Source organism: Ammodytes marinus, assembly GCF_949987685.1.
Source record: "Ammodytes marinus genome assembly, chromosome: 2".
NCBI lineage: Eukaryota > Metazoa > Chordata > Actinopteri > Uranoscopiformes > Ammodytidae > Ammodytes > Ammodytes marinus.
In genome coordinates this window covers 26,283,475-26,299,313 of record NC_137231.1, presented here as the reverse complement: position 1 = coordinate 26,299,313, position 15,839 = coordinate 26,283,475, and the positions used below count along the sequence as shown (strand labels likewise).

Genomic DNA, 15,839 nt, shown 5'->3' with positions numbered 1-15,839 from the left:
CTCACTCTTATTTTTTACATTTTCCTCTCTGTTATGTTTTGAAGTTCGGCTGACGGGCAGGTCTGAGCGTTCACACTTCTAAAAGGTTACAGGGAGTTTTCTCCGTGCCAAGTGTATTCCTGAAGTAGACGTCTGTCAAAAGGACTTTCTGCTACACACCAACATACAGCCACACACAAATGACTCAAATACAAACTCTTTTCCACAAGCCTGACAGTTGTTTATTCTTCACCCTATAAAGCAGAGGTTCACTAGCTGAGGTGGATAAGACATTACAAGCTGCAGGCTGTAGCACCAATGCTCATTTAGTGATAGTATGTTATTGGCAGTTAATGGTGCAACCCAAACGGTGAAACTATACACCACAGACAAAGAAGCAAGGATGGAATATCAGTCAAAACATTCTTGTTTAATATCAATGGACTTTTGACATTTTGAACTACTGGTATTTCTTAGTAAAGCTGTTCAAACCTAAATGCTGAATCAAACTCATGTGTAATCACTACATGTTTGGTGTGTCCAGCAAGCTTGGGATACAGGGTCTCTTAAGTTTATCAAAGCAATGTGGATGCACCAGCTGTTATCTGCAAAGGGTATTAAAGGCTGGTGTTGAAGTTTGAGCTTTTCATTCTCAGACTGGCTTTACTTTATTAGGTAGCTGGCAGTTGTCAACCAGATAATGCACCCGTGTTTGCAGCAAAATTTCCCTTGGTGCAGGAATTACCTTTCGTTTTTTTTTAAATGCAAACCATTCCCCTGACAAACTCTGTCACAGCTTCCAGCAAAAGCTAGAGCCAGACAATGACCATCATCACTATGCTTCTGTGTAAGAGAGCAAATAGGCTACTGTAGAAAGGATCCAAAGACACTTGACACAAACTGCCACATTGAAATAAGTAAAAAATTACATTGCAGATTCACTTAACGCGGACATCGAAGATTCCAAGAACCAAGTACAACCAACTTATTTACATGCGACAAACCCAGAATTGTATTTGAGGGCTATTAGCCTTTTTAAACAGAAGTTTGGTGCAGGAAAAAATAAAACCTGCATGAACTGAATACAAACTAGAGAATGGAACAGTAGCTCTGCTGTTTTAGCAGATGTCACCGTTGACAATGTCACATGTAGAGTTCTAAAGTGCAAAGTGTACGGTTGGCTAATGATGAGAAAATGGAAAAACAGAACCTATCCGTCTTTTACATTAAAAAAGGGAAAACAAACTTTTATAGTCAGTGTTTCTCAAAGAAAATAATTGTGTGGCATAACAAAAAAAACCTCGTTTAATTTCCTGGCGCATTACTGCTAACTGCATGTCATTGGAATAGTGTAACACCATTGGCAGTAATATGTATCCCGTGTCCACCGGATATACAAACAAAATGGGGCCCCACTGATCAAAGCATTGCTCCATAGTGCTACTTGTGGTCGAAATCTCTACAGGGTACCTTTTAAAGAGGGAAATTGATTCCATCTTAGAAGAGAATATGAATATTAAAGATTGACTGCGGCATTTCCCCGATTGATTTGTTTACATTAGCACCTTTAAAAACAGGTTTAAGACTTGAAACGAGTGTCAGAGGCTGTATCAAAAGCCAGACAAGAAGAATCTTTAAAAGCTACACACAGTCCAGAAAGAAAAGTGCTCCCTAATTGTACCGCATTTTTCTCCCAACATAAAATTGACACCCAGGTGATAAGCGTTTTTGTTTTCACACTTCCATGTTGTTCAGTAGTGTTAATAGCGACTAACCTAAACCACTGTAGTCCTTCTTTAAAAGCATGAATTAGCCTTAAGGCTTTGTAACACAGTAATAGGAACATTTTAAATAAATAATTCAGTTATTCTTCTTGTACCAAGTTAAAACAGACCGTAGAGTAGCTATTTTAGGAGAAGAGGGGTTTTCTAGAGTCATGACAAACATGGAACATAAGAAAAAAAGGTTTTTGTGGTAAAATTAAAAGTTGATCTTGAGTGACTTATTTGTACAATACAGTAGTTTGGTAAATGACTGCCAATGCAACTCAAAAACATTTCTTTCAAAGAGCTAAATCAACGCATGCCATGATGTCTTGTGGTGGAATGAAATCGAATCAAGGGTTGCTAAGTATATTGAGGGTTAATATGTGGGCGTATAATACACAAGAAATAATTACTTTATAGGTTTGGGACAATGATTCAGTAAAAAAAACAATAACAGATTAATTTATTCAAACTACAACTCATAAAATGTAGCGACCCTCCAAATCTGAGACTCATTTTGGTTAACGGGTTTGAGTCACTATCTTCAAATGCATATTATAATGTTAATGTTATTTCACAGTTCAAAAATATATATTCATTATATGTACATTTAATAAAGCACAACACACACACACAGACACCACGTAACAATGATATGGTGATGTGAGCCAAAGCTGAGGTGTTAATCCCAGGTGTTTGTGTGTGATTATCTGCACACTTCGAATGGGCTATTTTTCAGTCTGGGACCCACTCAGAACCAACAGCGGGGTTAAAGCCGGGGACACAGAGAGAGAGAGAGAGATAGATAGATACGCTTCTTCACCGGCTAATAGCGATCTGACTGTGAAGCCAACAAAAAAGCGCTTAATGTGAAAACTTCCAGTTCTCAAATGTCGGTGTCTGGGAAAAGCGTGAGCGCTACTGTGCACATCGCATAACATCCAAAGCCGAATCCAGTTCAACATTTACTTGCACAACATGGTCGAACAAAGAGCAGCGGCTTGACCACTTGATTTGAAAGCCTATGGGGGCAGTTTACCTAATGTTTTTAAACATTACGGACACCATTGACTTTTCATGATATATACATATTATGTGTACCCTTATGCATTATTTTGACGTACTGTACGCTTTCTTTTTTTTTTCTTCTTACTTTTGTAATGCCCTGTACAAAATTCAGGGTACTTTTTGTAAACTAACATTGCAAAATCACTTCGCATGTCTCCCTGTACCTGTAGACCCCTAAATAAAGTTAATTGAAAAAACTAAGCGGATTTCTTGGTTCTCTTCTGCAGGTGCTCTCTCCAGCTCCGTTGTGGTGAAGCCATATCTCTAGTAGTTTTGCAGCTCAGGAATGTTCTTGTAGAGGTCCAGTGAATCAGGGTTGGAGAAGGCCCCTCTTTGAGCCACCTCCCGGCCGGCTAACACCTGTTTCACCGCTACCTCCACCTTTTTGCCACTGATGGTGTACTGCAATGGAATGAAAGGAAAACACTATCAGTAAAGCGAAAAGTCATCTAAGCTTTGTGTGACCAGATGATATTTTTCGTATGGGACTGATATTCATCTTTTTCTCTTACAGGAATGGCTGTGGTCTCCAGCATCAGAGCAGGGATGTGTCGGGCGGACAGTGCTTTTCTAATGGCTCCTTTGATCTTGGCCACCAGCTCAGGACAGAAGGGCTTCCCGGGCGCCATCTTCAAGAACAAAATGACTCTCTCCTCTCCGTCAGCGTTGTACTGAGGAACGCACAGGCTGTCTGACACGTCCTCGAACGCCTCCACTACACAGTGGAAAAGGAAAGAAAGAGAGAGAGATAGAGGGCACAGCAGAGGACAAGGAGACAAGACGGAAAATAGAGGAGTACGACAAGAGGGAGTCGAGGGGTAAAGAGAGAAGAATAGAGAAAAGAAGTGTTTGAAGAGTTTGAGTAAATGGGGGAGAACAGAGAAAAATGGTTCACCACTTACAACTTCAAAAGTGAGTACAGAAACACTGCATTCCTGTTGATATGTGCCTTTGGCTGAACAAATAATGAACAATAAGTGAACAAACTTAAACAAAAGTATTTGAGTATTTTGGGATGAAAATAAATGTTTTTTCCCGCCAACATAAAGAGGACCATGGCGTAAATTTAAGCTGTCAAAACTGCTATTTCATCCTTTCTTACAGTATACCCCTTCCCTGCCACCTCCACCTGTTATGTTCAAGACTCACCAATGTTGTAGATCTCTGAGCTGCCAAACCGAACTCCGTTGGGGTTCAATGTTCCGTCACTGCAGAAAAAAAACACAAGTTCAAAATTCAAAACTCCAGTGTCGGAAATTGAGAATATGTCTCGTCACACATCGTATAACACACTGCGCAGTGGAGAGGGAAAGAAATCTGGTCGCACCGGGACACTATTTCAGTTTTTGGAAGCTTTATTTGTACTGTGCCATCAAGCAGCTGAAAAGTCGATACAGGTTACCAATATTTATAACAATATAATGTGGCAGGACCACAAAGGGCCATTATAAATTTGTTTCATTTCTTTAAAAACCAAATATATTCAAAGGTTTAGTCTCTCGTTTTTAAAATGTATCATTACAAACTGCAGTCAAAAAAACTATTATTATTAAAACATTCAGTTAATTGCTGACCTTCTGCCCAGCATGACGATGCCTCCCGTCTTTGGGTTGATTTTACAGTAGTCTCCATGCGCCCACACCCCTAGGGAGAAAATAACAATATCGGATTTAATATACGTTATTTTATTTCGCAGAACATTTTGGTCATAGAAAAACACCCATGAGAAACAAATGTAACACAATTAAAAAACAAGTTAGGCTGTATTTATTAGGGCTATTTTATACAAGTGATTTTCTTTTCTGGGTTCGTTTTGTTAATGTACTGTTTGTTAGCTTGTATTAATAGACGCTGTTTGGGCACTTACCAGGAAATGTGGAAAAGTACGCTTTATTGTATTTGCTCCCATTATCGTCATTCCAAAAGTGTGTTGGCTGGCAGGGGATGGGCTTCAGGCAAACAAGCTCCCCGCTCTCTCCCAATACAGGCTTACCTGTACACACACACACACACACACACACACACACACACACACACACACACACACACACACACACACACACACACACACACACACACACACACACACACACACACACACACACACACACACACACACACACACACACACACACACACACACACACACACACACACACACACACACACACACACACACACACACAAGTTAAAGGCTGTAATAATCCTGTGCCACACAACACACACGTACACTTGGGCACAGACCCATAAACACAAACACACATCAATCCTTTTCAGATAAATAAAGAAAATCACCTGCTAATGTGTCTATCCCAGACTCAAAGAAACCAGATAGTATTCAGTGTGTGGTTTCACACAGACCTTACCCCCCTCCCTCAGGACGGTGTTATCGGCTTAGAGACACGACTAAAATAATCATGAACTCTTCCTAGAAATAATGCCTTTAAATTATCCCTCCGTCCACTCTCCTTTGAGGCGGTGGAGACACACCAGCAAAGCCTGTAGCAGAGATCGGCAGCTGGGGAACAAGGGACTAAAATCAATGAGAAAAACATAGAGGGCTATGAAGACTCCCAGTAAGATGAAATAACAATTGTTTTTCCCTTTAGCTTCGACCTGTATTTTACCCAGGGAAGCTTCACTAATTTCTCTCTCAATCTCTCAGCAATGAATACCTTTAGATTCATGCCAACGAGTACAAATATAGTTTGTCCACATATGGGAACAACCAAGTTTAACTACAGTGTTGTTCTGTTAAGTCACCATGCAGCTCCAGAAGCAGGTGGGACGTTTGCTAAAGGACATCTCGGCAGTTTTTTTTGATACATTGTCCTAGAATTTAAACTAGCGACTGCCTTACAACATCTACATTATTCCTAGACCCTATTGTCTGTGTAGAATCCCTTGTTAGAGTTTTGGCCAAATAAGGGGAAAAAAGCAATAGTGTTACATGTTTTAAAGATATTCAGCCACTCCGAACATGAACACTGTCTTACCGTCAAGGCTCCAAGATTCGATAGCCATGCCGAGGTTTCTCGTTTGGATCTCGCCCCGATACACTGGAACTGTTGGGTTCTGACCCATGAAACAAGACACTATGTCTGTGCCGCCTGGACAGAGAGATAAAGAGAGAGACACACACACACACACAGAGAGGGAGAGATTTAGTCATTTGGTTGGTTGATTGTCAAATTCATCACAATTTTGTTTACATTCAACCTTCTCACCAACTATGTATTTTTTCCTTAAAGCTCTACTAATCAATAAAAAAAAATTATGTTCGCAACAAATAGAATGATGCATGATTTGAAAAGCTGTATGTGACAAACTCTGCAGTTCCACAGAGCTTCTTTTGAGTCTCTTTTAGCTTGTTTTTTTGGGTTCATATCACATACTTAGAGGACATATTAAACGCAGATACCACAAAATGACTGTCGAATTGGCTTGGTAAAATCCATAAATGATGAATCTAAAAACAAAAATTGTGAATGAGTGACTGTTTTATCAGGTTTTTTTTTTTTTTGGTTCGCCTTCATTTGTGCACTGTGAAACCGAAACAGATTAAATAGATAACAAAGGCGAAAAAAATATCTAAATTTCCCTCCGAATCAGACTAGCCAAACAGACACTATAACAGTGCCCATTGTTACCACCAACCAGAGACATGGAGTGTTGGCATCAATCTAGTTTTTGGACACAAACAAACTGGCAGTGTTTGCGCCCTGTTCCACCTCCATTGACCTACATAGGAGCTCTACACTGTTGCAGCTCATTCCTAAAACTGTCATGAACACACACACACACACACACACACACACACACACACACAATATTCCTCTGCCGCACCATCCATTTGTCTCTTTCTACCTTCCAATCATATACTATTTCTGACACCTCCTATTCATCTCACTTCCTATTGTTCTATCTCTACCTCCGTTTCGTTTGCTCGCTATATCATAGACTCTATCCATCCATCTTGTTCCCTTCCTCTTAACTGCTCTATGCCCTTCTACAGTAACACTTCTTCCTCCTCTCTCGCTATTCTTTACACTCTCTCTCTCTCTCTCTCTCTGGCAGGTTCTTTATTGAGCTTTAATTGGCTCCCAGGAGGAAGTGGAGACTTTGTCTTCTGATTAAACACACACGCTTATGGTGGGAAGACGAGCAATTATTTTATTATTACACTCACTTTAATGGGTACACACACACACACACACACACACACACACAAAAACAAATATAGGCTATATATATATTAATATATTTTAAGCCACTGCTGCTTTCTTGGGATGCCTTAAAACATCAGCTATTTAGTGTGTATGTATTGTGGAGAGGGTAACTTGTCACAACAGCAATGACTATTCTAAACAGTGAATAACATTTTGTTGAACTTCCGAGAAGGTGTGTGCTTGAGAGAGAGAGAGAGAGAGAGAGAGAGAGACATGCAAGTCTGCCTACATATGCGTGGGTGTGAGTGCTTTGAACATCCTCTTGCACAGTTTGGGGTCGGACAAAGCCACCGACTGAGATTTATTTTTTAACTACAGCTGACCCCTGCATGCATTCATGTATTCAAAAATGAATTATAAAAAGAACACTAGTTACAAAAGCCTTCACAAACTCAATACTTCTGCACACACAAATATACATGCCAAAACAGGAAACCCCACAACACAGCCTAATGGAAACTGAAAAAAAGATGAGGGGTTTTGATAGTTTCCTTCCTTCCTGAAAAAACAAGAGATGATAAGATGGAGAGAAAAGAAAGTCAAGTAGAGAAGAGAAGAGAGTGACATATGGACAGTCAGACGGAGGTATATTAGGATGGGGGTGATCCAGCAGGGGAAGTGTTAAAATCCCCCAATGAGGAGCAACGGGGGACTGACATCCCTACTGACAGGATGCTGGCGCACACCGAACACACACGCGCGCACACACACACACACACACACACACACACAAAGGGAAAGAAAAATAATTTATAAACTGTATAAAAATATTCACCATAACTCATTCACCTCAGTACACCTACCTACACACAGACTCACACACGGTCTCACAGGGTGAGATCGGCAAAGGGGCCCATCACATATGTCACTGTGACCACCAGTCAGTCACATATGCTGTGATAAATCCTAGGAACACACACATGCACAGTGTGTGTGTGTGTGTTCCGAGGATGTGTTGACTTGGGGGGTCAAGGTTAGGTCGGTTGGCAGCCAACAGGCTTGCAGCCTGCTGTTGCCCTTGGCGACAAAGGGGGAAGCTGACTGGGGCAGGACCTGCTGTTCTCAAGACTACACACAGACACGCGCATGAGTGCACACACACACACACACACACACACACACACCCTAAAATCCCTAATCACACATGCAGATTTAATCTCTTACCTAAAACACTTTAAATATGTTATCTTGAAGTACAATTCCAATTTATAACAAATTGGGTGTCCATTTTGTAGCTTTACATTGACCTATCAATTAAGATAACATTGTACTCATTGAAGTCTTACATGAGACAACATGGAATGACTGGTGAAACAATCAGACAGACTATAAACAAACCACCAGGTTAGCCAGAATATCTACACCAGGAGGTGAAATCCAGTAAGCGTACACACAATTTGGGTAATACAGTATGCCATTTAACGTGCAGGAAACAATGTGTGCCACTGTGTTTACCTTGCTTTAAGCAAATGCTAATGACACCAGGCTGCTACTAAAATACCTCACACACCTCTATGCAGATTTTACTGGGTACTACAATTTTTTTGTATTCTGCTGTTAGATTTGTTTGTCAAGTCCTTCTACTTGCATGTGATTGTGTGTGTGTGTGTGTGTGTATGTGTGTGTGTGTGTGTGTGTGTGTGGTATGAGTCTGTTTTATTTTAAGAGTGATGCTCCTATTCGCTACTCAATAAGTGTGTGCGTGTGTCCACAATACGTCAGTCACGGAGACTGTGCTAAATGTTAAACATTTCAGGACTCACAGAGAGCGACAGATAGCATTCTATTGCCCTGTCAAAAATAACAATCGGCTGAGAGGGCTGTGTGTGTGTGTGTGTGTGTGTGTGTGTGTGTGTGTGTGTGTGTGAGTGTGTGTGTGTGTGTGTGTGTGTGTGTGTGTGTGTCATGGTATTCTGAGTGGTGAGGAAAACATACCATCATTTACAACTCATGTTTTTTTTCCAATTTCCCCTGTGTGCGTCAGTCCTTTTGTGTTTGTGTTGCGGATGCTTTTCTGCTTTACTTTGATTTTTGTTGAAGTCGTGTTAACGTTGTGTACAGCAACAACATTTGGGGAAAAGCTGCTGCTGTTTGTGCCCTACGACGGAACTGAGATATTAAAAAAAAATTAAAATAAAAACACGGTTGAGTCACCTGAGATGGAGCCCAGCAGAACGTTGCTCTTGATACAGCGGTAGACATAGTCGTAGCTCTGAGGTTTGAGAGGAGATCCAGTGGACAGGATAGTGTGAAGAGACTGCAGGTCGTGTGTCTCCGCTGGGGAGGGAAGGAATGGAAACAACAAATTACTAAATAAATGTTTTAAAAAGGGACAAAAAAAAAGAATAATCAAACATTGTTACAAGATATAATGTGCACTATCAACGTATCAATAATTGCCATTGAATGTTTGGTCTTTTTTATCGTTATTCTTGTTTACATGCACTTTTGAGTAGATGTTTGGGATCTAAATGAGGTTATCTGAAAACTACTCATTTTAGCCTATTTGTATCCATAATAGTGAGATGTTTTTGTATGGTGGCTTGGTTTAAAGGCGGGCTAATGTAGCACACACACACACATGAGCTTGCAGCCGTGCACAGCTGTGGTTCCATGCACCTACATGTTGTGTTAATACAGTTCTGCCACCATGTTGTGACACAGCGTTCAAGCTTTCATCTACCACACACACACACACACAAGCCAAGAACACCAGGCAAACTAATAAGCTTCCAGCAACCGACCCTAACCCAAAAAGCGCACACACACACACACACACACACACACACACACAGTAGGAACTCTTTCTACCCCCCTCCATGCCTCCAGGTGTCCGGTCCAAATGTCAGCCCAGGGAAAAGGGCCCATCCGCTGGGGCAACCAGGGAAGAAGCTCCCCCTTCCCAGCCCACTGGGGGCATGCACACACACACACACACACACACACCTCTCCGTGCCGGGAACTCGTTCTCTAATAAGCTTCCCCACACACACACACACACACACACACACACACACACACACACACACACACACACACACACACACACACACACACACACACACACACACACACACACACACACACACACACACACACACACACACACACACACACACACACACACACACACACACACACACACACACACACACACACACACACACACACACACACACACACACACACACACACACACAGTGCTACTGTACATTGATTAAGCGGAGGGCTGACTGGAAAGGTTGGGAAAGAAAGAAAGACCAACAGGGCAGGGACATTTTGTTTTTTTGGTCGATTCCTGTGTAAATTGGGAATGTGTTTAGCTGATGTACAAGGTGCAGACAGACACACACACACACACACATATACACTGTGTTCCAAATTATTATGCAAATTGGAATTAAGTGTCATAAACATTACATTTTTTGTATTTAATTTAAACTCATGGATGGTATTGTGTCTCAGGGCGCTTTGGATCATTGAAATCAATCTCATACACCTGTGATAATCAGTTTGCTAAATAAGCCCAATCAAAGGAAATCTACTTAACAAGGACGTTCCACATTATTAAGCAGGCCACATGTTTCAAGCAATATGGGAAAGAAAAAGGATCTCTCTGCTGCCTAAAAGCGTCAAATAGTGCAATGCCTTGGACATGGTATGAAAACATTAGATATTTCACGAAAACTTAAGTGTGATCATCATACTGTGAAGAGTTTTGTGGCTGATTCAGAGCACAGACGGGGTCGTTCGGATAAAGGTAATATGAGAAAGAAAATCTAATTTGCATTATAATTTGGAACGCATTGTACACACAAAGCAAGCATCATGAATAAAGATTTGTGGTGATTATAAAAGCGCACTGGGATCTGAGACACACAGCAACCAATAAACATCAGTTAAAAGTGCTAATTTGAGTGGATGAAGACAAGGAAGGACACAACAAAGCATCCTTTTCAAACATATGCTGTAGCTATATAAGCCAAAAGCCAGCTTATGTAACTAATTTAAGGGGTACCTCAATGTTATTTTGCCACCAAAATAACTGCACTATCATTAGTGTTTTAACTAGGTATTATTGTCAAAATATCATCTAAACAAATAATGCTCAGTGGGTTGAAGTTACACCATATTGAGGATAGGAGCCTAACTATTAGGAAAATGTGCCCCATGCTTTGTTCTATAATAGGCACTATGTACTTTTAAGGCCACAGCAAAGCAGCAATACTTTTAAGTGGCATTATTTGTCACACAAATAGCAGCGCGCTAACGGCCAGTATGAAGGGTAGCAGGAAGGCTAATAAGCCCTGACACAACTCTGATTATGTGTAGAGTCCCTGTTCTGTCCTTCCAGAGCAGTGATACTAAAAGCAATTAGTTGGTGATACTACCCATGATGACACACATGAATTATCATAACAGCACTTTCACCCATTGGATTCAGTGTCAAACCCCAGAACACAGGGCGAGCGAACTGTTGATTGGCACAGCTAATGGCACAAAATACATTAAGAGTCAAACAGCATCACTATTCTAATCATTATCGTGTCCAGCTGCTGTTATTATTGTTCCAGATTCCACTCTCGGAGAGTAGATGTGTGTGTGTACGTGCGTGTGTGTGTGTGTGTGTGTGTGTGTGTGTGTGTGTGTGTGTGTGTGTGTGTGTGTGTGTGTGTGTGTGTGTGTGTGTGTGTAAATTCTCTCAGAGTTTCTGCTTGTTATCTGTGTGCGTTCATGTGTGTCTGCAGCATGAAGGTGTGTGTACACACGTTTATGACAGTGACCACAACTCACCAGGTTTCAGGTTCTTCTCCTGTAGCACAGAAAGCCACTTGGCCCCGGTACCAAAGATAGTGATGCTGGAAAAACAAAAACGATAGACAAAATGAGGGGTAATATACATTTATTTATTTATTTATTTAAAGCAAAATCCACGTGTAGCATTTGAAAGTGTCTGACCCTGCCAGTTTTGCATCAAGAAAGCTATTTATTTGGCAAGTAAGCCACATGTTTCAGTTGACTCCATCTAGCCGGCTAGGAGAATCGTAAAAATAATATAAAATGGTCAGTAGACACAAAGCTACAAACAAAAGCATTTAGTTGGACACTTCTCGATTTGGCTGCCTGAGACAAAAAGAAAAATATGAATAGGAGAGAAATGCTGCCACTGGTGGACAAGTGATTGCACCCAAAATCAATACCAGTTTGCATCCCTGACAAATACAAAGACAAAGCCATATGACATCCAATACAATGTCTTACATTTGCAAGTGGGAGTAAAGGTGAAGAATTTGACCCCATGGAACAAATTGATGAACATCAGACATTAGTTGACAACAAAAACGGTTTTTCACATTGAGAGGAGGTTGAGTGGGTGAGGGGATTGTACAGGCCAATGTAAAAGTGAGAAGTGAGAGCTTTATAAGGCCTTCTACACCTGTACAAATATAATTGGATGCTGGTAGCGAAGCAGCTAATGAAAGAGGCACTGATAGCGATGCATGAATGAATCTATGCATGACGAAGCATCTTTTTTACATAGGTGTGGTAAATCTAGAAATACTAGAAAGAGGCAACAGTTTCCCATCAGCCTTTGCCCTTAATCCCATCTGCTCCAGTGGAGCTGCTCAGTAGCCTGCTTGTACTAGGAGGCTCCCAGGAGAGGAGAGCGTGCCACTGTGTAAATGTAATGCAAGGTGTTGCTGAAAACAGAGCGTGTGTGCTCAGTCACCCCCTTCAATGATAGATAAGAAAATCTGATTGCGAATTGACTTTCAACTGAACAAATAAAAACAAAGTGGAGCATGAGAGGACCAAACGTCTCCTTTGTAAATGTTCCAGAAGGAAATAGTTCAGAGGAGAGTGTATTGACGGCATGTTTGCACACAACCATCCTGCAATGAAATGACTTCAGAAGATGGCTTTCTTCTGTGTGAATGGAAGTCACCCTGACAGCTGACAACAGTTGGACAACATGTGGCAGGAAAGAAGTGACAAAATGTCACTTCTGTGTTCCCCTGCAGTTGTATATTGAAAACAAAGGGCCCTTTAAAGCCTGCCTCTGTGAATGAGTGTGTTGCTGTCTCAGACTGCGTCTTGTTCGTCTTTTCAAGATATTTTTGTTGACACAAAATCAATCAAAACCTCCAATCACTAAGGTTACCATGTCTGTCACTCAAAACAGATAAAAGGAATCCGTCTGTGGGACACAAAACAACTGTCTGATTCTTGATTGGTCAATAACCAGGAATTGGCAGCAGCGACAAGAGGTGATTTGTCCTGAGAGGTTCAAATTGATCAGTGGTAATAGAGGTGGTTGACAGGGTGAGTGAAGGGCGATGGGCTGAAAGGCTAAAGGTCTAAAGTAACATCTGAGATGGAATGGAAGTAATTATACAGTAAGTGCAAGGCATAATGCATTGTGCACACATATAGACACACATCCCGTCCACATTGCCTTTTCCCACAAGAAAGGTGTCTTATTGTGAAATCTGAAATCACATAACTGAGTATGTTATTATAAATCCCTTCCTTCATCGTGATGCATCCTGCGGTCTCTTTCTCTAGCTTCTTAAAGAAATACACGCGGCGCTGGCATACGCTCGCAAATATCTTTAGGACAGGCCGCTAGAAATCTACTAAAATGAATGTTCCTTTGAATCACTTAAACGTATAAAATAAGTTGAACTATGAAAAAAAGAAAGACAATATTTTACTGTGTGTACACACCATAAAGTTATTAATGTGTGTACACTGTATATGCACAGTATTTTGTATATTTGGTATGGCTTGGTAGATGGATATAGTCTATACCTGTATCTCACACTCCCAGCCACCAGAGCAGGTGACACACTTAAACTCAAACATAAAGACCCCATTTGTCATCTGGACACACACAGTCACTATCCATTCTATCCATCATCTCTGACCCCCCCCCCCCCCCCCTTTCCTTCCCCATCTGGATTTGTTGGTTGCTGGCTACCAGGGAGAAGTTCGCTCTCTTCTGATTGGAGGCAGGTGGCCAGGTGTGGCTGCTAATTGGATGTTTAGGATGGCAGGTGGCGGAGGAGAAGCTGTGAGTCACTGTCTGGCAGAGTGAGTGTCTACATCTGTACATGTACCTGTGTGTCTGTTTCAAGGGAGGCATGTTACTGGAAGGTAATGAGTCAATAAGAGACACTCAAAGCCAATCAGACACTAGAGCACCTCGAAGCAGTCATTATGTTAATGTGGCCTCTTCATGTGTGTGTGTCGTGATGGAGAAAATCAAGTCGCACTTGTCCTCCACTTCAGGGAGAGTTGTAATATAAAAATTGACCCGCTAATTGGTGTAATTTTTTACAGATTTACAAATATAAAAAATAAACAATTTGATTAGGGTATCTTGGTGTTAATGCCATGTATACAAGAGGAATTGTTCAGGATGATAAAGAGACCTACATATTATCTGAACAGTATTTTTAGTACCATTGACTCTAAAATTTAAATAATTTCCTGAACCCTGTTGCTTCCTCCCATTGATGAGATTCTGAATGCAATTGCTTTACAGCAGGGCTATTCAATTAGTTTTGAATGGGGGCCGGTTGGTGGAAATTATCCAAAATGAGGGGCCAGAAAAAAATGCCTAAAATTTATGAGCATCACATCAATAGCTACATATACTGTAAAACACTACAACGACATAGGAGTGCATATATTGTCTTTATTTTATCAAATAGAGTTCACCAGCTTATCAAAAAAATCCCTATTTGATTAACATAGGCTGCCTGTGGTTTAAGTGTTTAACAATCTTATCAGTTCAGGAAAACACAATAGGTTAACTCTTCAACAGCTTATCAAAATATATAGAAATAAATGTACTCTAAGTGCAACAGCTTATCAAAATACAGGTAGGCCTAGGTTTACTAAGAGTGCAACAGCTTATCAAAAAATCTATAAATAAATGTAGGCTACTCTAAGTGCAACACCTTAAGTGTTTCCCCCCAAAAATGTGTTTGTCAAGGGGTCACTGTCCAGGGTCATAGGAGGCGCCGCGCCGAAAATTTTGGCTGTATTTTGCTCAAAGATGCCAATGCACAGTACAGAAATAAACAACTGCTTATTTGAATACAAAAAAACTACAGACACTGACTTTACAGTTGTGCAATTTTGTTTGCTATGTGAAGGTACAAATTTTGTGCAAACATGCTGACAGTTCAAAGCAAAGTTCTACTGATGCAATATTATGCAGACACACTAAATACAAATAATGGACCATACACTTACACTGCGGTACAATCGTGCGCGCAAAGCTGCATACACAGAGCAGCTGATAGAGAAACGCTTGGAGACACATGTGCACATTTATTTACTGCAGATTGCGGCCTTTCGCGCAGTTATGACCATGCAAAAGCACACATCGCGCGTGCTAGTACATTAATTGTGCCTATTGAATAGCCCTGCTTTACAGGAAAGGCGGACATGTTATGAATAATTTTTCCATCAGCACTTCACCCTGTCATCTTTTACTGTGACCCTATATTTATTTTTTTTGCTAAAAGGCAATCTCCTTTTGAGCTACAATCTTTCCAGTGGCAGACAATCAAAAAGGCATAGCATAGAGGCCGATATGGCTGAAAATAAATGCTGTCGTTCTATTTATTTATTTACTTTTATTTAAAAATCGATACGCTGCATTTAGCGCTTTCAAAACAAATATTGTTGTTCAGTTTGGGAATGAATAATCTTTGTGAAGGACTTCATTTAGACTTGATTCTCCAGTTCACGACAATTAGACACAGTTTGAAGACGAGAAGAT

The 15,839-nt window shown here is 40.8% G+C and overlaps 1 protein-coding gene across 1 annotated transcript in view; it reads right to left on the bottom strand.

Annotated features, from left to right (window-relative positions):
* Nucleotides 1-235: 235 nt before the first annotated feature.
* aacs (acetoacetyl-CoA synthetase) overlaps nt 236-15,839 on the bottom strand; it is a 35,167-nt gene continuing 19,563 nt past the window's right edge. Inside the window, exons 11-18 of the mRNA XM_080046065.1 lie at nt 11,837-11,901; nt 9,197-9,319; nt 5,810-5,923; nt 4,681-4,806; nt 4,388-4,457; nt 3,963-4,021; nt 3,326-3,528; nt 236-3,215 (exon numbers count right to left, since the gene is read on the bottom strand). Of these exons, the coding sequence (XP_079902191.1) occupies nt 3,078-3,215; nt 3,326-3,528; nt 3,963-4,021; nt 4,388-4,457; nt 4,681-4,806; nt 5,810-5,923; nt 9,197-9,319; nt 11,837-11,901 (898 nt within the window). The 3' untranslated portion in view covers nt 236-3,077. The remainder of the gene's footprint in view (nt 3,216-3,325; nt 3,529-3,962; nt 4,022-4,387; nt 4,458-4,680; nt 4,807-5,809; nt 5,924-9,196; nt 9,320-11,836; nt 11,902-15,839) is intronic.